Source organism: Calliphora vicina, chromosome 3 (genome assembly GCF_958450345.1).
Source record: "Calliphora vicina chromosome 3, idCalVici1.1, whole genome shotgun sequence".
In the NCBI taxonomy this organism is placed as follows: Eukaryota; Metazoa; Arthropoda; class Insecta; order Diptera; family Calliphoridae; genus Calliphora; species Calliphora vicina.
In genome coordinates, this window is record NC_088782.1 from 75,396,094 (window position 1) to 75,423,047 (window position 26,954).

A 26,954-nucleotide genomic window follows, 5' to 3' on the forward strand; every position below is an offset into this window, starting at 1 on the left:
ACATACAGTACCGAGCATAAAAAATGCAACGCTGTGCAATGTGATTTTCAAAAATTAAAAAATTGCTAAAAACAATAATACTGTTACAATACAGTAATTTACTGTTAATACTAATAAATTCAAGGATATGAAATCTACAAAGGATAACAGAATTAACGAATGATGCATTTTCTGTTCAATATGCTGAAGTTTTCGAAAACCAAGAACATTTTAACAATTTTTATTTATTTCTTTACTAATTTAAAATCTTGCGGATATTCTCTATGAAAAGGAAATCAAATAGTTGTGGTGGTGTGCCTAAAACTGATAAAAAGGATATGACTAGTTAATGTTAGAAGGGTGCTGAAATTTAATGCTAAAATAATATTTTCACAATCATATGACATCATGTGGTCTTTAAAAATTACAGATAATGAAATCATATTCAAATATCCATTTATTTTGGTAAGTAACAAATTCCAAAACAGCGGAAGACAACTGTAAATAATACATATTAAATTTGACACTGTTCCTATTTCATAGAATCCAATATTTAGCTTACGTGATTACTATTTAATTTTTACTATTTTAATTTAATATTAAAGGGAATATCTGTGACCAGACGGCCTGAGTAACAGATCGAAACTATCAGACACGAATCAATTAAAATTACGTTAATTCACCTTCCATATCATACGACTGCACCATTTTAAGCATAAAGGACCTGCTTCGAAAAGCATAGGCGCTTAATTTATTTTTGTAAATAATATGTATATGGTTTATTGAATATCTAATATATGTCGTTTTTTGGATAAAATGTTTATACTTTTGGATTTTAATGTCCTTAAATTTGTTTGTATTAATAGTAAATGATTTTTTAGCAATTTTTTATAATTATTTTTTTCAAAATTTTCAAAATTAAGTAAATTTTCCTAGAGTTGCATTTTTTTTGGTCGCACAATTTTACCACTGTTTTTACTAAAAATTTTATAATTATCCTTACATAAAAAAATATTGGAGAAAATGTCACACTATAATTGCCAATGATCAATAAGAATATAAAAACAGCAGATGTGGACAATTGGATATCTTTTTTAGAAAATCAGCGCAGTTGAAAATCACATAGCATGGCGTTGCATTTTTTATGCTCGCTACTGTATATACTGCCCATACTCATCTTAATTATTCAACTCAGATGAGAAATTAGATAGAGCAATGGTATTTTAGCTGGGACATGCTGAGGCAGCATGGAAAAAAATCCAAGTTTTATAACTATAGGGATATATAATCTCAATTTCTTTCCACTCGCTCCAAATTTTAATCATTTTCCTTTATTGCACATATTTTCGGTTTCTCTTATATGCATATAAGAATTTGGAAAGTAAATAATTCTTTGTTTGTTGAATTGTCTACAATATTCTACTAACATGTTTTCTATATCACCTACAGTAAGAAGCGATCAATGCTGTTACATTCCGATTTATGAAAATTTTAGTTTCCAGAATATGACTGTAAATATTCGAAACGGGGAGGATAAAAATCGTCTTTTCAATAAAATGTTCTTGATGCATTAAACACATTCAAGACAGCAGGCTAAAAACTTCAATCTGTCAATAATAAAATGCACACGTTTATATGGAGACGATTATTTTAACGACAGCACAGCTACACGGCCACACGACTACTCATACCGATGTAGCCGAATTAGGCTAATTTCTATTTTTGTCAACTACAAAACAGAAATAGTGTTGCTAATATAATAAAAAAATGTAAATCAAATTAGTGCTTAAAAAAATATATTTTTTTACTTAATTAAGAGAAGCTTCTGATAACCATATTGAAATAAATTAATAACAGGTACATAATTGATTATAACCATATATATATTTTTACTCAAAATAATTGTTTCAATCTGAATTACTTTGGAATTTTGTACGGTTATTTTTTATTAAAGTGGCACCACTGAATTATAAATCAGCTGTTTACTTTGTAGCTGTCGTCTTTAAAATAATTCAGTAGCTGACACACGACTACAACTGTAACCAGCAGAATTTGTGTTCGTGTAGTCGTGTAGCCTGTTGTCTTGAATGTGTTTAATGCATGACGGTTACTAGAGCCAGTTTCTTAAGAAAATAATTTGCTTTCTCTGCTGTTAAATATCATAACCAGTGATAACTTAGTAATGACTTGCAATTATGCATATGTAATTATATCGTCACCTGATCCCTTGGGGCCAAAATAACCCAACAAATATTTTAGTCAATTTTGAGCACAACTGCATAAACTTTGTCAAGAAGGGCACCCAGTGCCTTAAACTAATTGGGTACGCTGAATTCAGTGGTGCTAACCTTTTTTTTATTTTTTTCGAAAATGGAGGAGGTTGCATAACATATATTCGCGTAACTCAAAAACGGTTTAGTTTATTGATTAAACTGAAAAAACCGAAATTCCGCAATAAAATTATATTTAAGTAAGGCTGAACATGATTTTAATCTTCGCAATCGTATGAAATTTTTTGAAATTTTACTAAAAAAAATTTATATTTGTAAAACAACTGCGCAGATTAAAAAAAAGTTTTATACTTACTTAAAGGTAATTCTGTTGCGGAATTTCGGTTTTTTCAGTTTATTCAATAAGCTAAACCATTTTTGAGTTACGCGAATATATATTGTGCAACCTTTTTACTAATATTAACCCGCCCATTTTAAAACAAATTAGGTAAAATTATAAAAAATAATCTCGCAATTGTAATTATCCAGATATTCAAAATTGACTATGAACTTTGTGTGGGAAGTGCCACACCCACTGTTCCGATCCAGACCATTTTTAGTTAAACTCAGTACAGTGATAAGAATTTGATTCATACAAAGTTTAAATACATTACAATTATAGTACTCCAGATATGGGAGGTGCCACGCCCACTAATCAAATCCCGACAATTTTCAACCAAACTATGGAATATTCCGCTATTATAGTTCTGAAGATATTTATTTTCCTGTTCCGACCCTTCCCATTTTTGGTTAAACTTCATGCCGTGATATAAAATTGATTCATATAAAGTTTGAGGAATTTCACAATTATATAACTATTTACTTTCAAAAAAATCCAATCCAAAAAAATGTAATTCATAAATAGTTTAAATACTTTTACGATTATAGTTCTTTAGATATTCGAAATTAAAAGTTTACGTTGTATGAGAGATACCATGTCCACTAACACAATACCACTTTCACCCAAACTGTAGAATAGTAAGGGTGATATTAGGGAAAATTTTAAGACTTCCACATAATAATTCTCCAGATATTCGAAAACAACTATTTACTCTCTATGGAAGGTGCCACATCCCCTATTCCGATCAGTCCCATTTTTGATTAGACCTCATACACAGATAAGAAATTGGCTCGTATAAAGTTCGATGACTTTATACGAGCCAGATATTCGAAAATAACTATTTACTTTGTATGGGAAGTGCGACACTCACTTGAAATTTCAAAAAAGTCTATTGGTCCTTCCAGATATAGGGAAACATACAGAACAAATTTCAAGACCATCGGTCCATTGGTTTATTCTGCTATAAGTCACAAACAAATAAACATGTTCCTATTAATATTAACCATTCCTATTTTATTTACGTTTTTGTTTTGTTAAAGTTTTATGAGTCTAGATTTTATTTTACACAATTAAAATTAATGATGGTATTCATTTCAAAAAAAATGTAAAATTACACTCTGATTTCTTTACACTTTTAAAAAACAAAAACAAGAAAAAAAAAATCAAAAAAGTTGTATGTTTTTGTGGAATTTTGTTCAAGTTTTTGTTGTGTACAAGTGTAAAAAATCAGAGTGTAATTTTCCATTTTTTTGAAATGAATGACCTTAATGTGTTATTGTTGATTTCAATAAATAAAATAGGATAATAATTATAAACGAATTTGTTTGAATTTTTCTCTGATCATTTAGTGGTGTCCCGTTTTGGAAATTTCAATAGGTGGCAAGTCCACCGAAAATGGACATTCTATATTTTATAAAATAATTCAACTACATATATGTTTAACTTTATTTGTTTTAGAAAATCGTTGTTAAACATTTTTATAGTTTTCATTTTACAAAGCTTTTTGCTTCTTCTCCTGTAAAATTATATTTTTGTTACTTACGCCTTTTAGCTAACTATATAAAGATCAGTTCCGAATAATACTTTAAATATTCGATATATATTTAAATAGTATTGACTTCAAATTTGACACATACATATAAGTTTAATTTGATTAAAAATTACATAAATAAATTTTCAAATAATCGGTCCAAAATTGAACTCTCTTATAAGGTCCTCTTTCGAGACATAACCCAATATGCATTTTTACTGGAATTCAAGTTGAAAGCAAGTGTAATTCAAGCCTTGAATTATAGTCAAGCAATTGAATAACAGTTGTATTAGACATTATTTCAATAGCATTCTCCAGTAAAAAGGAAACATACATTCAAGCCATATGTTTTTTGTTTGAAAAATAAATAAATTTTCAAATATTTTTCATGTTTAAAGTATAATTACATTTGCATTCAAGTCAAATTCCAACAAAATGTTCAAGTGCTTGAATTTTTGGGGCTTTGGTGCTTACTGGGAATAATTTAAATATTTATAAATACTAATTAGTAATTACATATGTACAATAAGGTGGCCCCGTTTCTATGGATTAAAAATAAGGTGTCGATATTTATAACTATATTTCCAACTAAAATTCAACTTCCAAGTTCTGTAATTTTTGGCAAGTTTTTTTTTTAAACTTTTACATAGAATTATTTAAAGTAGTTAGTTTAAATTAAATTAAACCTTATATATAAATTCAACGAAACGGGATTTTCCGTAATGCAGAATTCCATCTAATTCGAATTTTATTTGAACTTTTTGAAACATTTCTTCTTAGCTATATGTTCAATACGATTACAATATGAACATTCAAATAAGCGTAATTTCATAACCTTTCCAATGGTATATACCACTTTATAATTTCATTAGGTTATACAACAAATATTCGACTTAAAATAAAACAATTTCAATAACTATTTCACGAAAAATATGTCATTTATTTATCATGCTTTCTTTGTGAATTTTTGCAAAAAATTATAAAAGTTACATGATAATTACAGATTAAAAGCGCTTCCTATGTGTCCTTTAGCAGAAATATGATAAAAATCATAAAAGCCTTAAAAAAGGATATTTTTATCCTTTGATGCAGTTTACCGAATACTGAAGACCTCAGGACACACATTTTGAGAAACGGTATCTTAGAAAGAATTCAACTTTTATTTTAGTTGGGAACATCTACAACAGTTTTTTTGCGGCCACTCTAATGAACATCTATGTTTATAGAGTATTCTTGTGATTAATGACATCATAGAACTGTTTTAATTCAAATAATAACGAAAGCAATCTTGATTCAGATTCCACTTCATTTATTGAGAGACTTTACTTCAATCATTAACTAACTTCCTTCGGTGTAATGAAATAATGAATACATACATATATTTGTTCGCCATTTTCTATTCTATAATCATTTTATTTATTTGTTTTTCCCCGAAAAAAAATCACATAGAAAATCATTGAAAGTACACAACACAACAATTCTAAAAGTTTTCCACTAAAGGCAACACAATTAATACAGAAAAACAATAATCCCATAATAGTAAAACAAAAACCGATATCAATATGTCCACAAATGTACCGGAAATATCAATAACTGCTGAGTCACACCATGAAGAAAGCTGCGAACGCCACCATACCTCGTCATCGTCCGATTCTGAGGATAATTCTGATTCATATAGTAATGACATGGACTATAATCAAAATTATGGCGGTGGTCTGACCGATGTTGAAGATTTTGATAGTTATGCAGATGTGGAGAGACCTCGTTCTAGAAGGTCATCGAAGAATAGCCTGGCAGTTGCAAAAGACTCAGCTACCACTCAGGGCGATGTGACAGATGTTGAAGATTATAATGATAGCGAGGCAGATGAAGAGGATGATAGAAGTGTAGTTTATCCAGAGTTGAAGTTGTCATTGCGGGAGTTTCTGCAACATGACGTAGCAACAGAACTTTTATCGACTAGTAACGGATTGAAGGAGATGGTGGAACATAAATCCGGCGACTTTTTGCAAGCCCAAAATCTAAATACACTTAACGATTATTTAACCGATTGTGAGGACTACAATACAGACTCAGAAATGGAAAACAATTACGAGAAGTCAGTATGTGTTGATTTGAATGAGACCTTTGTGGAACAAGGTCGGGTTAATATAGCAGATACAACCGTAAACACAAAAGATAATGAGGACTACGACTATGACTATGACGAAATTTCTGGTGTAAGTGATATGGCATCGGCTGTATCCGATATTGCGGGAAAGGAACAACATGATATTTCGGAAGATGAAGTTCTAGAGTTATCTGGTGATGAGGAAATTTGCCAAATTTCATGTTCAGATTCCGAGTCTATATCAAATCAAGGAAATCTTTCAGAAGAAGACTTGCTTAGTAGTGTTAGTGTTGCACCACCATTAGATGTGGCATTCATACACACCACAAATAGGCCCCAGCTAAGAAATGATCCACTTGTACAGGGTGCCTCAGCGAAGGGTGACTTCTGTAGGAAAATGTTTCTAGATGTAAAAGAAAACAGGAAGGAAGATGTTCTAACCGATATTGAACGCTTTGATGATTCGGTCGCAGAAGGCGATGATGATGATGATAGTTTTGATGGTGATGACGATAACCAACAACCCATACCGCAAGCTGTTATTATGGCCGCAGGTGATGATGGTGGATGTATCACAGACTGCGAAGACTTACTTTGTGATGACATGTCCGAAACAGCACCCTCAAATCATGCGCCAGCACTTTCTGTTGACCTTAATTACATACCACTACCACAAAGAGAGGTAATAATGCTTCAAGAGAACAAATACGGAGACACCATTACCAACGTTATGCCAATGGATAAAACATACCAATTCGGCATGTACACAACTCTAAAAGATGAGTGTGTTACTGACACTGAGGAATTTTCATGTACTGATGATTTGGACTTTCAAGTTACTGAAGCCGACATGCGTTCACCATCTCCTTCGCCAAGTAATGTCCTGGTTGAATCCGATGTCACTGTAGCAAACGAAGTGTTAAAAACCCAGCAAAGCAAACGATTAGAAATTATTTCCAATGCCGAGTCGGTCACCGACGTTGAAGAAATTTATGTAGCGGGAACAAACAGCCGTAGAAAAAAATTGAAACGCACCCAATCCAAGGGCAAATCCAAATATTTAGAAACTCCAAAAACAACTACTCAAGAAAACGGTGGCGGTACTGATATCGAAGATATGGATCTTAGTGAAAGTGGACTGCCCGGCAACTTTAAGTGTGTTAAGAAACCTGAACCAAACCGTCAATCATATCAATCTCATTCTGACAAGGTTACCGACGTAGAGGACATAACTGCCGATGACGTGTCATCCGTGTCGGAATCTGAACTGCCTCCAATAGATATAAACACTTCCAACTTCAAAGACTACGAAGCAAGTAGCAAAAATATTGTGGTCACATTGGAGACTTGTGTTTCCAAAAACCATAAGAAATCAAACAATACCCAACATTTACGGGACAGTTGTCTTACCACACACCACAATCAGCAGCAGCAACAGCAGCAGCAAACAGATGTCGAAGACGTTCAATTCCCATCAGATGCAGAGGAATGCATGACCAACAGCGTACCAACAGTTGACAGTTGTGTATGCCGCGAACTAAGCGAAATGCTTAACGAGAGCTGTACAACCGTTCACGAAAAATGTATCAATAGTTTCAATATCGATGCCGAGAAACTACACATTAAGGGTATGCCACGCGAATCTCACACTGACATTGAATATGTAGAGTCAGATGAATCGGCCGCTAGAGGCAGCAAATAATTTCAACTACAATTAAGTCGCAACTATAAACCAAACATTTCAATCAAATCAAAAAATCATTTTTTTTTATTCGAAACTAAAATTAATTTCAATCACACAACCAATTCGTAAGTAAAAATGCCACGTAACGAAAGCGAAAGAAAAAAGCGAATAACTTTGCTCTCTCGAATATGTAAATTAGCCAGAATATTCATTCATAATCATTAATTTGTTCGTTCGTTCATTCAATCAATTGTTTTATTTACTAATAATACATACTACTAACAAACTACACCTCCAGCTAGTTTTTAAGGATTTTTATAGATACTACATACTACTCCTCTTAATAAATACTAACACAAAACAAATGTCTTTGGAATCACATCACATTAACACGATTTCGTTTTAGTTTTTTTTTTTTTTGGATTTTTCGTTCGTACCATTTCATTTAAGTATCTAATCGTACTTAATTCTATGATTATAAATTTAGTTTAGTACTTGGTTCGTTGTAATTTCGTTAATGTCAAAATCGTTTATTTATACTTTATATGTATATCTTTTGATTTGTTCCATATATGTATAGTATTTATGTGTTTATCAACGAAACGTAATATAATAATTAATATATTCTTCCTTCTCTCCCTCTCTCGCTCTCGCTCTATCTTGTCATTTAATAACAGAAACCCTGCAAACGTACATACCCGAACCGCAACAAATTGTATCTGTCGAAACAATTGCAACACAAGGTAAGATTTTCTTCTTTTTTGTATTTAACTATTATTTTGTTTGATTTCAAATAGTAGTTGGGTCGTAGTTTATGTCAAATGCTTTTTCGCTTGTGATATTTAATTTATTGTAGTTTCTTAACTATGTACATTGGGGTTATGGATGTTTGTAAATATCCAAAATGCGTATAATAAAAAATAATATCATATTATGATATTATTTTTTCGAAATCGTAAATAAAGTTCACGCACCAAATGCTATGAAGTTTTTTAAAGATATTTTAATAATTTTCTTAATTATTATTTGGTATTTTTATTAGGTCTGTTCATTTACTTTCCCAGTAAATACTTGCAACGGGAGAATAAAATCAAAATTTACAAAATTACTCTCTTAAATTCTCAATAATAGTAAAAAGTAAATGAACGCTTTTCCAGTAACAATTGTTTTATACACATAATTTTCTTATTTTATTCCTTTTAAAATGTATAAATACTCACATTTTCTTCAATTTTATTGATAATTCTTTTTTTTTACATTTTTTCACCACAAAAATAAAATTGTAAATAAATACACAATAATACAAAACATTTGAAATATAAGCTGCTAACTATTACGAGTTCCAAATAGAACTTGTAATAGTTTGCAACGAGAGAACACTCTCTAAAATGTATACGCTCTTGATTTTTTCTCTACTTGCAAGTTTTTTGAGTTAATGAACGCTTTTCCAGTAACAATTGTTACTAACTAGTAACAACTTTTAGTTATTGAACAGACCTATTATTATGTTTACTTACTTTGATTGAATCTCAATATTAATGAACATTTTTTTTTTGCAATACTCTTTTATTTATTTTGATTTTGTTACCAATATTTAATGATATCGCAATATTTTTCTTGTTTTATCTGAAATCTACTATTTGTTGATATTTTGATCAGAGTTCGAAAAAAACACTAACATTCCGTATGTTAGTATTCTGTACGGTACTTCTTCATCTATAGTACACATATAAATTAGATACAAAAACTATGTGAAATACCCAGCAGTTGGATGTCCTAAGCCCTTTTTGATTACAATGAGTCCGTCTGATAGCTAGTCCTAAATAGTCAACACATTGGATTAACATACCGGTTACACAGAGTCAGTTACCATACTAGATACATAACTGGTTACTTGATCAGCCACATAACTAGTTATTTTAACATGTACGGGTGCTAATTGACTTCATAGCATATTATATGGGTAAAATAACTAAATTTTAAAGTTCGGTACATAAGCGATGACTGCACTCTAGGTTACCTAGCGACTCTAAAGTGACAATTGACTTAATGCTATGTTAAATGGGATGTCAGTATACCTAAGCAAACAGAAAATTATAAAATTATATATAAATTATATGAAAATTATACCAACACAATTTGAATAAAGCCAGTGACTACACTCTAGATTATTTAGAGACACTTAAGTAACATTTGTCTTCACGTTAGATTACATGGGATGTATAAAGTAAACAATTGACTTCTCTCTGCACTATAAAAAGCAAATACGTGTCAAATGATCCAATATTTATAAAATAGAGTTGGTCAAGTGATCAGACATTAGTGACAGTTACAGTCTATAAGGGATACATTAACTACTTGATTAAATGTTGGGTACACGCAGAGAAAAAATATAGTTGTGCATGTCTACTGTAACCATTTCAACATTGTTACAAGTTTTTTAAAAATATTATAGTCACAGCAACTATTTACATAATTGTGGTAACCATAATATGGCTAATTTACGATTCACATGATTGTAACAACCATATATATGGTTACAGTAAAAAAAGTATATGTTTGTGATTTTCACAAGCACTATGAATAAAGTACGGAACATTGTACACATTCATATTATATTTTTAGCGAAAATTTAGTGTAGAATTTGTTGAGCGTGATGACGGACGGGTTATAAATTTGAAAGTTACTAAAACATTTATTTCTAATGAAATAAATTCTAGGCGACTTTTGTTTTTATGTCGTATCTTTATGTTGCGAAACATTTTATAATTTTTCATAATATGAATGAGGTTGTTACATGAATATGAATTTAATATATCCAGGGAATATGATATATAATGATTTTCACGAAATGACTTTTTGATGGTAAAATGTTCAGTAAAACAGCCCTCATCTATGCACACTGTGGTAAATCACAAATCTAGCTGGACAAAATTAAAAAATAAATGTCTGTCAACATTCATTCTGATCATTTAATGAGCTTCTCAATACAATAGGGAACTGTAATTCATGTTTTGTTTTTTTAGTTTTTAGCTCCGATTAGGAAAAACTAAGCTTTAAAGTCAGTTGTTGTCTACAGGTACATTAAGATTTCAAAGAGAAGTGTATTTTTTGTGTGACTTTGGTTTATGATTAAAAAGGCTACGGTGATTTTATTGTCATAATTTTTTTATATTATTATTAAGCTCTATTTCAAGGAAATATGCAACAATTTTCATTTAATTATTTCCATTGTAACTATTAAAAAAAACTATTTTTTGTGAGAAGATCAGAAATTGGAAAAAATAAAATATTTCCTTTTTTCAAGTAGAGTTAAAGCTGTTTATTCCACATAGTTCCGCTGTAAAACTATATTTGGGTTAATCGGTCATGTGTTCACTTTAAGGTAAATCAAAAACATCTTGCGCATTTTTGCGACCGCCATACATTTTTTTCACTTTTCCAGTATGACCTACACAAAGAAAAAATAAAATATTTCCTTTTTTCAAGTAGAGTTAAAGCTGTTTATTTCGGATAGTTCCGGTGTAAAACTATATTTGAGTTAATCTTTCAAGTGTTCACTTCAAGGTAAATCAAAAACATCTTGCGCATTCTTGCTTTTTCACGAAAGAAAATTTTTGAAGAATGGGTAAAAACTCCCAAAATACATTGCGAAAAAAAGGTTGGTTTTTTATAATCGTTTATATATTTGAACTCATTTTTTATATGATTCATAAGTGAGAAGTGAACTCAACGTGATTTATTAATTTTGTCCAGTTAGATTTGCCATCTACCACACTTTGCTATGGTGTGAATTTCATAACAAACATATTTTTGTTTCTGTTTTGTTTGAATTTTTGTTATTTCTCTGTCTTAGACAATTACCCCCATATGCATAAACAGTTTATAAATTTATCAAACTAAATTTCCATACAAAATTTGTTTTATAAACCTTTGATAAATTTATAAATTGTTTATGCATATGGGGGTTAATTTTTCCGAATGCAAATAATTCAAATAATTAATTTTCAAATATTTTTTTGGAATATTTAAATTATTTTTCTTTAAATTATGATTTCTTTAATAATTACAATGATGACAAACTTATGTTTTTTTCTTCTATTAGACCAGGACGAGTAAAGAACGATCCTACTGTGTCTAATTTAAAATATCGTTTATACATACATACATATGTATGTTCCAGATGATACCATAAAATATAAATTAAATTTTGATATAGATCACATTGATCTGCCTGTTCGTATTAAACCTTATACAAGACATATTGAACCAAAACCTCTATATTCTTGTCCACTATCAATTCAGCCAAATAACCGAATTTTAATAACTCAAGTAGATATTATCTACTATATAATACGCGAAAAAAAAACAGTTTTTTGGCTCTGCTGAAAAGTTGTGTTTTTCAAGATAGAGGGTTTTGAATATAGTCCCTCGATATATACTTTAAATCATAGACCGAAAATAACGGGTTCACTTTCATTTCAATTGTAAATTCTCATTCGCATTTAAAAATATTTGTTTGTGATATATCACTGAGAGAGTGATTTATTCGAGACCATTTTAGGTTTGGGGTTGAGAGAAACAGAAAAGAAACAAACACAAATAATCTGGATGAGTGATTTATAAATTATTTTTTCCTAAAGGTTAGCTTGTGACTTTTGTGACAAATCAACGCTTAAATATATAAAATTTATCAAAAGATTAATAACAATTCAAAAAAAAAATCTCATTTCTGTTACTCAGACTTCATTACATCATACTTATCATATTATTTCCATACTTTGTTAACAATTACTAATAATATGTTATTGTATGTAAATAAAAGAGAAAGTAACAGTTATTAAGAACAAGAACAAATGAATTGTTTATCTCTCACCAAACCATTAAAAAAATAACAAAAACGAATAAAGGTCATACCAAACCATTTAAATAAAAATAATTTTATAACTGTTATTTTCAGTGATTTATTTTTATCACAAAAATATAAATCACAATTTGGGTTTTTTGGTATATGGACGAGTTATTTTCTATCTCTGCTTCTAATTGACAATACTAGTAATACAATGTTCCAAATGAAGGTACTGTTTTTTTCGACTCTGATTTTAATCCAGATATCGGCAAAAAACTAATTAAAAATGGATTAAAGCATTTTAGAATTGGCTTTCGGTGCGTGAAGTTTTTAAATTTTCTTAAAAAAGGCTTTATTTATTTATAAGGTATTTTGAAGCGCAAACAATATTATAACCCGAATGTACATAAGTATTTATGAATATTTATATTGATATTATTCTATATATTTTATTTTTTTTAACTGTGGATATTGTTTTTATAGTTCTAATTTTATATTCTAGTTGCAATTAGAGCTTAATATATATATATGTATATATACTCGTTCGTATATGTATAATAAATCAATTAATATTATGAATAATCCAAATTATATAAATGTATATAATTAATATGGCTTCTTAAAATAACATACACTATGTGTTACAATTATAAAGATAATATCTGTGAACTTTTGACAAAACAACTTAAGTCGAATATTCAAATTTTTCAGTAGAGCGCAAAACTGTTGAATTTATCCATCAATATTTTATTATTTGTCCTTGAAAAACTTTATTATTTGTCTCAAAGAATTATATAAACGATAAATATTAAAATAATTATCGATAAATTCAACAGTTTTTTCGAATTAAGTTGTTTTGTCAAAAACAAATCAACAACAACTCCAAATAAGTTGATTTGTTTTTTATGATATCTCAGAAACTAATATTCGTAAGAAGAAGAAGCAGATTAGTGTAAACTGAGAGTTTTGAAAAGTTAGTTTTATTATAAAAAATTTAAGATATTTTCTTATCTCGACTTAAGATGTTTTGTCCAAACTCCACAGATATGACACCACTGGGTCAAAACAAAAGCTAAGAATACTCCTCTCCTACGGCCATAAGAAATTGTATGCCAATCGAGAGAGCCAATTAGAAAGTCCCGGTCCACACTGTGAAACATTTGCTGCAAAACATTTTAGTTTGTTGATGAAAGGGGAAAGAGGGATGAAATAGGGAACTTTGTTTCATGTACATGAAGTTTTTGTTGAGTATGTCATTCACATTTATTCGTTCGTATTCATACTGTACAGAAATGTCAAAAACTGAAAAGCAAAAACTTCACTGTGTGGACACGAATGCAGTTTCAAAAGAGAATTTAAAAATGTTTTGCAGCAAATGTTTCACAGTGTGGACCGGGACAAATGGCAGATTTATTTTCAAACACTTTTGATTATGCTGCACTGTAATGTCAGAATTTTTTTAACTCAAATGTTTAAATGAAGAATTCAGAACAATAATGTATAGGAGCTTACCAAAAGCTAAATATCAATAGTTTTGTTAATTTTACTTAAATATTTATACATATATAGTATAAATTATTTATATTAATGCTTTTTGAAATAATTTTGATCTTTTAAATTCACATCAGCATAATTACTCTAATTATGTACATATCAATTAATAAGAAAAACACAATAACATTTTATCATTACAATCATCATGAATCGTTATCACCAAAACTAATACCACCAACATCACCATCAATCACAATAACTATAACTATAGTATATTAAGTATTAACTATTCTTAACATGTTTATTTTTTTATCGTTACGGTATTTATTAATATATTTATTTATTTTAATAATGGAGTTGCATTGGAATTACTTTCGTAGTCGATTTATTATTGTCCGTCTGTCCGGCTGTCCATGTAAACCTTGAAGAAAGTTTTTTAAAATGTTGACATTAGTTAAAACCAATACAGGATTACATCCTTTTTATACATTTTATGAGGATCGGCTCATAATTTGCCATAGCTCCCTCAATTTTTAAAAACCACTTTAACGTGCAAATAACTTTTATGTATACACAAATCACACTTCTAAAATAATGTTACTATTGGAATACAATTTTATTCAAAAACGTTTTCTAGATACTTACTATGATAATTACATCCACTAAGTTTTCATGATCTTCCAAAAAATAAAAAAATTTCCCTTGTAAACGATATAAAAAAAAGTAAATTTCGAGCCAACACTGGTTCTTCCAACGTCATACTATTTTAACAAATTACAAAGGGCAACAAAATCAAAAAAATGTTAGAGGCTTTTTAAACCACTACACTATTTTGTTGTATTGTGGTCCCAGTAGTACAAATATGGTCCAAATTTTAAATTCTATGAAGAAGTTTTTTTTAAATTTTTTTTTCAAAAATTTCGAATTTTTGTAGATGATTCTTCACATAATTTATGATAACTCAAAAATGGTTAGTTCGATATTACTGAAATAAACTTGGAAAAGTTCAAATTTACATAGCTTTTAATCTGTTTATATATTGCGTTTTAATCGGCTCAGTATTTTCGGTGTTATAATAACAAATTGAAGCAAAAAATATATTTTTTATGTGAAAATAGCAAATGTTTATGTTTTAAAAAACTCATGAAAAATAGAAAACTTCAGAAATGGTTCAGGTTTATTACTTTATCACAAACCAACATATAATAGTAACAAAATGAGATGTCGATCATACAAATCGATTGATTCCTTTCGAATTTATTCACAATTAAGTGAATTTGCTAATTTTCACAAAATTTTACTTTTTTGTTTGATATACATAAAATTGATGATTGAATTTTAAAAATATTTTCCCCATGCTATCTACAAATTTAAACATATATATTGAGTTTTAGTCGGCTGAGAAGTTTCGGAGTTATAATAACAAATTGAAGCAAAAAATATATTTTTTACGTGAAAATATAAAATTTTTTTGTTTTAAAAAAATCATGAAAAATTGAAAACGGTAGAAATTGTTCAGGTTTATCAATTTATCACAAACCCACATATAATAGCAATAAAATGAGATATCGATTATAAAAATTGATTGATTATTATCGAATTTATTCACATATATTCATTCGAATATATTAATTTTCTGAAAATAAGCGAATACACTTAATTCGAAAAAATCAATCGATTTTTATGATCGATATGTCATTTTGTTCCTATTACATGTGGCTTTTCGATAATGCAATAAATCTGAACAATTACTGCCGATTTCGATTTTTCATGATTTTTTTAAAACAAATAAAAATTAATTTTTCACGTAAAAAATATATTTTTTGCTTCAATATGTTATTATAACTCCGAAACTACTGAGCCGATTGAAATTTTGTACATAGCATGGGGAAAATGTTTTCAATCAATTCAATTGTGAAAATGAGCGAATTCACTTAATTGTGAATAAATTCGAAAAGAATCAATCGATTTTTATGATCGATATCTCATTTAGTTGCTATTATATTTTGTTTGCTATTTTCACATAAAAAATACATTTTTGACCGATTAAAACGCAATATATAAACAGATTGAAGGTTATGTAAATTGGAACTTTTCCAAGTTTACTTCAATAATATCGGATCAACCCTTTTCGAGTTTTCGAGTTATAATAAATTATATGGTGAAACATCTACAAAAATTCGCAATTTTGAAAAAAAATCTATCCATAGAATTCAAAAATTTTACCATTTTTGATTTCTATATAGATTTGCATCAAATCTATATAGTGGTTAGTGAAGCCTTTTTTTGCTGTTGACCTGTGTTATCTAATGTAAGTCCATTTACATGCTTCCAAAATATGTTTTTATTGTTATGTTATCGCTGGTAAAGTCAAATAAATTTTCAACGGAAATGTTTTCATAATGTTAATTTTTCTTGTTAATTTTTTTTTATTTAATTTTAATTGCACATTTAATTTGCAAGTATTTCTTACTAAAAATCATTAATTAAACAAATAAGATGCGTTGTTAAGTTTTTTTTTTAAAAATTTTTCCTTTCAATAAAATTAATTAAAATTTTAATATTGAAAAGCGCCCAAGCGATACAATAAAACCAAAATGTGCAATTGTTTTCCAGGCACTTTAAAATATGAAATAGAAAATGAAAAATATGTAAATGGTGGTGATGATGATGATGATAAAGATAAAGATCATGATAATGGTGGTTATGATGAAGATGAGGAAGACGATGACGAAGAGGACGATGACTATGAGCATGAACATGATAAATCTGTTATTGATACTGATTCCAATATGGCAAAATCACTACCATCGAATGTTGAAAACGTGCGTCGTGAAGCAACCGTTTTAGTTGACAATGTTCTTGAGGAAAGTATTCATATTGTCAACGAACAACAAGATCGTGATCATATTGAAACGTACAATGTTGTTGTTGACAATAACGCTAGAGCGGAATACAATTCAGAAAGTGAAAATTATGCCATCACATGCGATGACGTTGATGGCTTGGATGTCATTAAGTCGCCAACAATCGAATCAATGTCTGGCAAATCGTTTGATGATAATTTAAGTTTTACCGATGAACACATTGCAACCATGACTGGTCCAGCCACCACCTTGACAACATATTCCGTACAACAAACACAAGAAACAATTCAAATGTTACCACATGATGGTGATGAAATGTGTGCAACTAAATTCACAACTCCTCAGACATCTGTGGCACAAGGTAAAAAAAAAAACACACACACACACATATTCTTATGTATAAAATAAATTCAGAATCTGATTTACACAAACACCTCTACACAAACATACACTTCTAAAAACAGTAACATTACAACTCACACCGATTCATTTGAATCAGACAATTTTGAAAAGTTGAGATCATTAATAATTTTTATAAAATGATAAAGTTTTACATATGTAATTGCAAATATATTGTACAAATCTATGTAAAATTTTAGAAGTATTCTAAATGAAAATAAATTCAGTAAATGAAAATAATAAAGAGATATGACATATGAGAACGAGACGACTTAAGAGATACGACTTTACCGTGCATCGCTACTTAGACAGGTCTTCAAGGTCAACTTACTCGGTTTTCGAAGTACTCCAGAGTTGAAACCCTCTGGACCCATATGGAGGACAAGTTTCTTTAAGCGAAGCCAAAATCCAACCTACACCAGTTGAATTAGGAAGAATTAAATAAGGCCGAATCTCTTACAAACTGAATCAAATATTGCTACATGTGTATATATTGTAATTAAAAGTTTCATAATACTCGTATCCATAGACGCAAATCTAAAAGTGCATGGAAATACATACTTTTCTCATTAATCGTTCTTAAAGTTAGGTGTTTGACAACTGTGTAGTTATTTCGTGCATTTTAATTAATAAATGTGTTGGACGATCATATTGAAAACTGTGTTCTGATGAACCGATTCAATTCCCAACGTTTCCATGCTAAATTGTATATATAAGTCAACAGATGGACTCCAACGAACCATGTGTTTAATAGTCAAAAGAGAAACAGATATATTGCGATATGTTACAACTAAGGTTCGGCTTTTTTTCAAAATCTCTTTTTAATATTTTTCTTAAATAACAACCGATGTGAAACGGTTAAAAGTAAACGGTAACGGATTATTTCGATAACGATATTTGCTGCTATTTCGGTAACACTACTTTAGGTTTAATGGTATTTTCGGTATGAAACATTTTCAACAAATTACAAAGTTAGTATTATACTACAATACATTTAAATATATTAGGATCGGCAGAACAAATGGAACATTTTTGAAAATTTAAAAATTTTTGGAAATTAAAATTGATTGAAAATACCAAAAAATCAATTTGTAGAAAAATTCGAAAAAGTACCTTTTGTTCTGCGGCTCCTCATATGTAGATCACAATGTACTCAAATATCGAAAATATACATTTTAATTTTTACAATTTAACGTTAATCAATGTTAGAATATACATATAATAAAAATTTGTCAAATAAACAAATGTTCTGAGAAAAAATAAACTTACTTATTAAAATACAAAAATTTGATTTTTATATCCATCCTCAAAAAAGATGGGGGTATATTGAATTTGTCATTCCGTTTGTAACTCATCGAAATATTCATCTCAGACCCACAAAAATATATATATATATATATTGCAGACATGGACCCAGGGGGGTGAAAAAAGGAAAAGTGTAAAATAAATGTTGATTTATTTTCCCCACCCAAATGTATTCTAGGTCCTTATACAATTCTAAAACGATCTAGCTATGTTCATCCGTCGGTCTGTCTGTTGAAAATACGATAGAACCCAAACAAAATTGACTAGCTGGCTGAAATTTTCCACAAATACTGTTTGAGCAGTAATAATATGTTGATTGTGCGGCAATCCTGATAAAATGTTACACAAATTATTTCTAACTACTCTGACAATATGCTGTAAGGTATGGCGAAAATCGAGCAACATTTGTCCCTAGTCCCCATACAAGGTCTTAGAAAATGACCTGATCATTTATAATTGTCTTATAATAACACTGTGCTAGTTGAAAAAACTGTCAAGCGGGGCACCCGGTGGGTTAAACTAATTCGAGTAAGCTGAATTCAGTGGTGCCAACTGTTTTTTTAGGTTAGCTCGTTTTCGAGATATACCGTTATTTCAAAAATGGAGGAGGTTGCACAATATATATTCGCATAACTCAAAAACGGTTTAGTTTATTGAATAAACTGAAACAAGCGAAATTCCGCAATATAATTACCTTTTTTCTAATCTAAAATAGTGCTAGTTGGTGGTCATTTATTTGTTTTTGGTTCATGAAATAACTTACAAATATTTAAATAACTAGGGTGATTGATTCGATCATTTTCTTTTACTGCTGTAAGCTTTTTCTAAATGTAGATTTTTAGCATTTTGATGATACTTTTCGAATAGGTAAACTAAGTATAAAAAGTTCTAAACTTGCTCAGATGTAGTAGTTTTTTAAAATATTTTCCATATATCCACCATCAATATTAATGTGACAGTAAAATATTTAGAGGTAGGATCATTTGATGACCGATCCTCACAAAATCTTTAAAATATGAACAGCTTATTTTTGTTTTTTTTAACGGATTTTATGAAGAGTTGAAATCTAAATCAACAGAGTAGTGTATTTAGCTGCATAATAATTTGGGGATAGCTGTTTGCTTTTAAATTGTCTTCAGCTGTCAATCCAATGTTTATAGATGGGGATTAGATGTCTTTCGCAAATATGAACAATCTTGCAAAAGTGAACTGGCCTGGTTTTATGTTTAATTGTTTAATTGATTTAATAATAAATGCATAGTATATACATACATATGTATGTATATTAAAATATATATTTGAATACATACACATATGATCACACAAATGATTATATTATTTATTGAATTTTTATTAATTGAAATTTTTCTAAATTCATTAGTTGATGATGTTTTAGAGGAACGTAGTACAATTAGAACACGACGCGTTGAACATAAATTTCAAAAAATCTCATCACATGTTCAGGACTTAGATAACGAAGCAGCAAAGTTTGATGAACAATTTGAAAGTGTTGTACAGGATGATGAAATAAGTCACTTGCAAGGAGATTTTTCAAAAATAAGTTGGGATGATAGTCAATCGCCAACTACGAATACATTGGGCGATATTGGTCAAAGTACACCAGATAATGATATACAAGATATAGTAGCAGGTATATGTCATAAATAAATCAATAATTACATACATACAAATATACATACATACAATTAAACGTAAAATGAAAAAATGTAATTTATCTAGATACTTTTTTTTAATAACGAACGAGTATTATATTAAATGTGTACAAACTTACTTACATACAAACATGTAGTATCTGCTATTAGTAAAATGCTATCTAGTTTATAAGAAAAACATAATAATTTATATTACAATGATGAATAATATCTGAGATTTAAATAATATTGAGCTCTAATTGCATAGATACAACATACATACATACATAAATATCTAAATGCATCTTCATAATATTTATTTTTTGATTTTGTTTTGTTTCAAATTATAATTTTCAATAATTTAAATCGTTCAAGCATGATTACAAACAATATTTATTCCATACAACTGGCATGACTGCATTCAATTCTTCTCTTTCTATTTAGTTTATCACAAAAATAATTGTATTTTATTTAAAATTATAAAAATAATCAAAATTTATCAAATTATTTCCGAAATTTCAACCTGCACTTTGACTTACAGACTAAGTGCGATAATCTAGTATATTCCATATACAGTAAACTTAAACTCAACTTCAATCTGTTCTCTATCCCTGAAGTTTTATTGAAATCGGACTATCCATTTAGAAATTACAAATTTATTTCCATTTATTTATGCAATAAATATACAACAAACGGATTAATTGATATATGTGTTGATTTTAATAAAATACAACTATTTTTTTTCCTGCAAATAATAACTCCACCTTCTATGTATCATAACCAGTCGTATTCTTATATTATTTATTATGTACTATTTACTCTCCTACTTATAACTATTTATGATTTTAGTTTGATTTTTTTTCTGTAACTTCACTACGACACTTTTTAAGATGCTTCTTTTTTCTGTTCTCACAATCATTACTTTTTTGTAGAAACAAAATCCACAGACATTACACCCGTCCCACCGTCTGCAATAACAACGACATCGTCTACGCTAAGCCAAGACACTGCTGATGCTGAATCGAGAGCAACAATTGGTGATGTGCCGAAACCCAAGCCACGATCGGTAAGAATTTCTACGCCCACTGAAGATGATGAAGACGATATAGCGGAAAAAATGTCGTCTCAACTGCCGTACGAAGTAGAGGAACAGGAAGTGTCATTTGATTTGTCAGATGATTTGGATATCTCCGTAGTTCCTGTGCCGAAACCACGTAACCAAATGAAAACATCAGATTCGTTTAAAAATCTTGATTCTTTAAACGAACAACAAGTTCATCAACAGCAACAACAGCAGCAACACCAGCCCTCTCAGTCCGATAGTGTTAGTTTACGTAGCTTCGATTATACCGAAGAAACATCACGTACCGATGATCCATCGATTTCTGTATCGGTTTCTATGAAATCTCAACATCTCGATTATCCCCTTACAACAACAACTACGGCCACTACGACTACATCTGAAGATCCTGCAACAGAATCTATAGATCCACCTAGTGAACTATCAATTGATGATGGAAATGTTGAAACTGAGCGCAAAACTAGTTTCTATATTGGAGAATCTAGTCGCAATATCATTATTAAAACAACCCCCACAAAGCTCAGTGCCAGTGATGGTGCAACGGATGAGCCACTGACCGGAGTGATGAGTGTGGAACCCATCGAAGCAACGGACATATCTCTGATGAAAGAGTTCTCTGTAGACTCTGACGAAGAAAACGACGTCTTTAAGGAATATGTCACAATAAAACCTACGGAACCAGAAGCAGGCACACGGATTCGTCGACAGAGCTCAGAGACCCGAAATGATTTATTGGAAGAGGATGCTCTGACTAAGGAAGCGATTGAATCGACAACAGTTGTTAAAGCAATGACGACATCAACACCAGCCGCAGCTGCTGCCGAAGAGCCAACTTTACGGAAAACTAGTACTGAACAAAGTTTTACTACAACTACCGTAACATCGACTACATCTACAAGTTCCGCACCTATGGAAGTTATTCACTCAACGGGTGAAGACGATTCGATACGTGAAATCTCTGAATCCATTGATATTGAAGTCGAACGACCAATAGATTTGGATTTGCCGTTGGAGAAAAGTGAATGGGAAAATACAGAAAAAGAAATTCCTCCAACGGGAAAGGGGAAAATAGTCCATTCCCCACAACAGCCCACCCTTAGTGGTTGGACAAAAGAGGCCTTAACTGAAGAAATGGTGACAAAAACACTCGAGGAAGTTCAAGAGTCTCTAGATGCTGCCAAAAATGAACTTAAATCTGTTTTAAAGGATGGAAAATCCATCAAAGAGTCACCCTCTGAATTTGAGTTCCGCTCATTTTCTCAGACAATTGCTAGTGGTGGTGGAGAGGGTGAAAAGATCTCAGATACGGACATTAAAGCCGAAAAAATTATTGAAGAAAATATAGAGCTCATGGAAAGTGAAGATATATCCTCATTTATTGGTGTTCCAGAAAATATACAGGACAAACACAGTCAAGAGATAGAAAAGGAAGAGATCATGGCTGGTACAGTTATCGACAGTTTAAATAGAGAAGCAGCCATGCTTCACTATGCTCAAAGTGTATTTGACGAGAAGAAAATGGAAACTTCTCTTGGTTTTATATCCACCGGTACTGCGGGATCTCAAGATTCTCATACTTCTTCGGATGATAATGTAGTTAAGGAAGAACGAGCCTCTCTTGGTTTCATTTCTAGTGAAACGGCTGAAGATTTCAGCTCAATGGAAGATTATTATCAGGAAAAATTAGTAAAAGCCGATATTGTTACCGAAGCTAAAGAAGAAAACGAACAAATTATGACATCGACTACTGCAGGTGTCGACGCCTTTGGAGAAATAACATCTGAACTTACAATGAAGCCTTTCGAGGATGTGGTACATCGTATTAAAACTGACAGTGCAGATAGCGCTCAGAATCGCTGGTCAGTTCCAGAAATCGACCAATCAAGTTCCAGTGAAAGCTATTATAAAAGCTTTGAGAAAAGTGAAAGTCGTCCGCTGTCATCCGACATTGAAAACTTAATGACCCAGGCAAATTCATCTGAATATCAGACAGCTGCGGATGCATCATCGGTTTATAGAGAAACTACGGAGTTCGTAAGTGCTGTTAGTACATTCGATAGTAGTTCAGGGAAAACCATAAGTTCCCATGAAAGCATGCGCAGTCTTGACTCACAGTCTGAGACTTCGGCCAATTTGGGCAGCATAGATGTTTCAGAATTGTCAGAAACTCTAGTAGCTTCGTCCACCGAAGAAGCTGAAGAGCTTCAACGTTTACGAGACTTGGCTGATGAAGAAGACAGCGATGATAGTCTGGATATAGAAACAACAGATTATACTATGAGTGAAAGTAAAATTCAGCAACAGTCACAAATGAAACGATCTCAAGAAATGATTTTTAAACCAAAATCTGATGACATTGCACGTAAACCCGAGGAAGAAGTCCAAGAGCAGGATAAGACCATTCAAAGTGTGCAAATTGAAGAATATGCGAAACCAAAAGAAGTCGAAAAAACTTGGGGATTAACATATCCTATGGAAGAGACAAAAGCTGATGATTTCAAAGACTCAGAGGATATTCTATTATATCATGAAGATGTTAGACGTTCAATTGATGATTCCAAATATGGATCTAGCTTAGACGAAGGAAGCATCCTCTCTGTTAGCATGTCAAGTACTTCAAATATAGACACTGTGGTGGACAACTTTGAAGATATTGTGGGATCAGTTGGTGCCTCTTCATTAGCAGGTATTGACGGATTCGCCGCATCTTCATTACCTGAAGAAACTACATTCGTAATGGATATGGATGGAGGAAGTGGAGATTTGTCTCCCCAAGATTCTACTGCCACAACACCACCAGGTGAAACGCCTACCAAACGTGGGCATAAGCGCTCCGAAAGCACATCTGTGTCAGGAGACGATGTCAAATCCATTCCAGACAAAGACGCACCAGCTCCACCAGGTGAAGGAAAAGAATCGGAGAGTGAATCAGATACAGATCCTTACGAAACGGAATATGCACGTCAATTCCGATCACCTTCCGATCGTAAAAGTAAGAAGAAAAAGCAAGCCGCTGCTGAAATGGATCACAGTTTTGAAACCGAAAAGCGTCCATTTACGCCATCACAACTTGTGGCCGAAGTAATTGTTGAAGATAGTCTCACTGAAGAATTGGAAGCCAAGGAATGTCTGCTGGAAGAGCGACGACCATCCCAAAATATGCTTAATTATGCAAATATTCCAGACATCACCGTTACCGAAGACACTCAACCTAAATCACCAATTTTATTAGATACTTTCGAAGAAAAAACTCTGTACAAAGTGAAAACGGAAGAAGAATTACACAAAGCCACAGACGATCGACCTCTACATGAAGAAAAAGAGATGGTTATTGATATAAAGGAAGAAAACTTCCAAAAACTAGTTCAAGAACAGTACAAGCAAAAATTGGCTGAACTACAAAAGGCGGAAATCGGCGATTCCGACTATGACTACAATAAAGCACCTGACTCTCCAGATTCATTTGAAATGGTTGACCAACCAGATATTTCCGATGAATTTGTAATAATTGAAGAGGTGGCCAAGGAGGCCAATGAAGATGACCTGGGAGGCAAAAGTATACGTATAGCCCCCACCAAATATGAATCAAAACATGACGAAGAAGTAGAAAAAATTATTATAAAATCTGCACCCGCTGATCCCAAGTTAGGGTCGCAAATATTCCGCGATGACTTAAATTTTGAATTTGAAGAAAGTCCCCCAACCGGTAGCAGTGGAGGAGCTGGTAGTGAGGCACAAGACGAAAGCGATTCTAGCGCTGATATGGCGGCGAACAACAAACGGTGGGTCGAAATGCAGTTAACTGACAACCAACTGCGCTATCCATACGACCTAACTGGTGGTGTCCTGGAAGACATAAAAGAAGAAGATGGAGAGTTCGAAGTCGGTAGTAGTCGTATTAGCAGTTTTAAGGACTCATTCTCAAGCACACCCGAATACGATGTCATGGCAGCCCGACGTTACTATGCAGCACGCGGAGAACATGACGATATCTCAATGAGCAGTTTGCAGGAGTTTGAATCTCTGGAACAAGCGATTTCATTAGAAAATCGCAATCGCACCCATCAAGGATCAACCGATTCAAGCAATGGCAGTTTTCAGCGGCGGTACATATTGCGCAATAGCGCTAGTGGACCAACTCAAGGTGATGATATATCGGTATCTAGTCTCAAAGAGTTTGAGGGCCTTGAAAACGCTTGCATCGAAGCTCATCTTATTGAGATCAAAGCCAAAGAGGAGGCGGCTATGCTATCTCGTTCGGATGAATCGAACAAATCGAATGGAAGTGACCGAGAGCAAATCGTAGACCCTTCCAAAGTGGTTGTCACTAGAGTCACGAGAACAGTAACGCATACGGAAGTTTTACAGTCCGGTCAACAACCTCCCGATATCGAAACCTTACTCAAACAAAAGTTGCAAGAATGTGAACGAGCTCAGAGCTCCGTTCAAATAACCGAAATATCGAAAACAAAGGCTGATTCAGACAGAGGAAGTGTAGATAGTCTTGAAATGAATCGTAGTATTGACATGGTTACAAGCAGTGTGGATGACAGCTTTGACATATCAAAAGATGGCACCACAAAATCAGACATAGACTCTTTAGAAGTTGACAAGCGTCACCCCACACGTGAAGAAAGCATTGAATCGATTGAAATGGAACACATGGACGATGTCATGTCCAAATTCGGAGTAACGTTAGGAGATGGTCTTACAACAACGACAACTACTACGACCACAAGCACGGATGCCGACGGATGTGAACACACAACCGTAACGAAAAGGATTATCACAAAGAGCACACTTTCTGGTGGTGGCGCCAGCAGTACGTCCCTCGATGCCTCGATACCAGAGACGATGACCAAAGATTATTCCGCTGAATCCCTTAATCAAATAAGTGTGCTTGATCAAAACACCACCAGTTCGGCGGGAACAACGGCCACATACCAAACCAGTGCTGGCAATTCGCAAATGTCTGGCAGTATCACAAGCTGTGCCTCCAGTACCCTTATGGAAGATTCCGCCATGAGCATGTCTGGCTTAACGATGTCATCAAGTTATTGGTCTCACGAAGAAGAAACCGTGAAAGAAGGCACCGATATAAACACGAAGGATGTTCTCAACAAAGAAGACCATCCTCCACATTAGATGATTATTTCAAAAGAAAATGATTTGTTTAAGTTTTTTGATACTTTGATAAAACAATATTAGGTAAGATGGACTTTAAATTAGTTTAGTTGCATTTAAATATTTTACAATTTCACAAAACTGCAAAAATAAAAATAAAAATTATTTTAAAAATACATTTTCTTTTTCGAAAAAGAAAGTTTAATTTATGATAATAGAGCTCAATATTTCATTTATTTAAACAGTTTAAGACAGTTTATTTTAGAGTT

General features: G+C 31.6%; 2 protein-coding genes across 2 annotated transcripts in view; both read left to right on the forward strand.

Annotated features, from left to right (window-relative positions):
* Positions 1–26,954, forward strand: part of LOC135955537 (titin-like) — an 80,278-nt gene that overhangs the window by 49,630 nt on the left and 3,694 nt on the right. The window contains exons 5-8 of the mRNA XM_065505886.1: positions 8,592–8,657; positions 16,874–17,485; positions 20,210–20,479; positions 21,413–26,769. Of these exons, the coding sequence (XP_065361958.1) occupies positions 8,592–8,657; positions 16,874–17,485; positions 20,210–20,479; positions 21,413–26,706 (6,242 nt within the window). The 3' untranslated portion in view covers positions 26,707–26,769. The remainder of the gene's footprint in view (positions 1–8,591; positions 8,658–16,873; positions 17,486–20,209; positions 20,480–21,412; positions 26,770–26,954) is intronic.
* LOC135955846 (uncharacterized) lies at positions 5,683–7,932 on the forward strand. Its single transcript, XM_065506213.1, has one exon. The coding sequence runs from the start codon at positions 5,683–5,685 to the stop codon at positions 7,930–7,932; it is 2,250 nt and encodes a 749-aa protein (XP_065362285.1).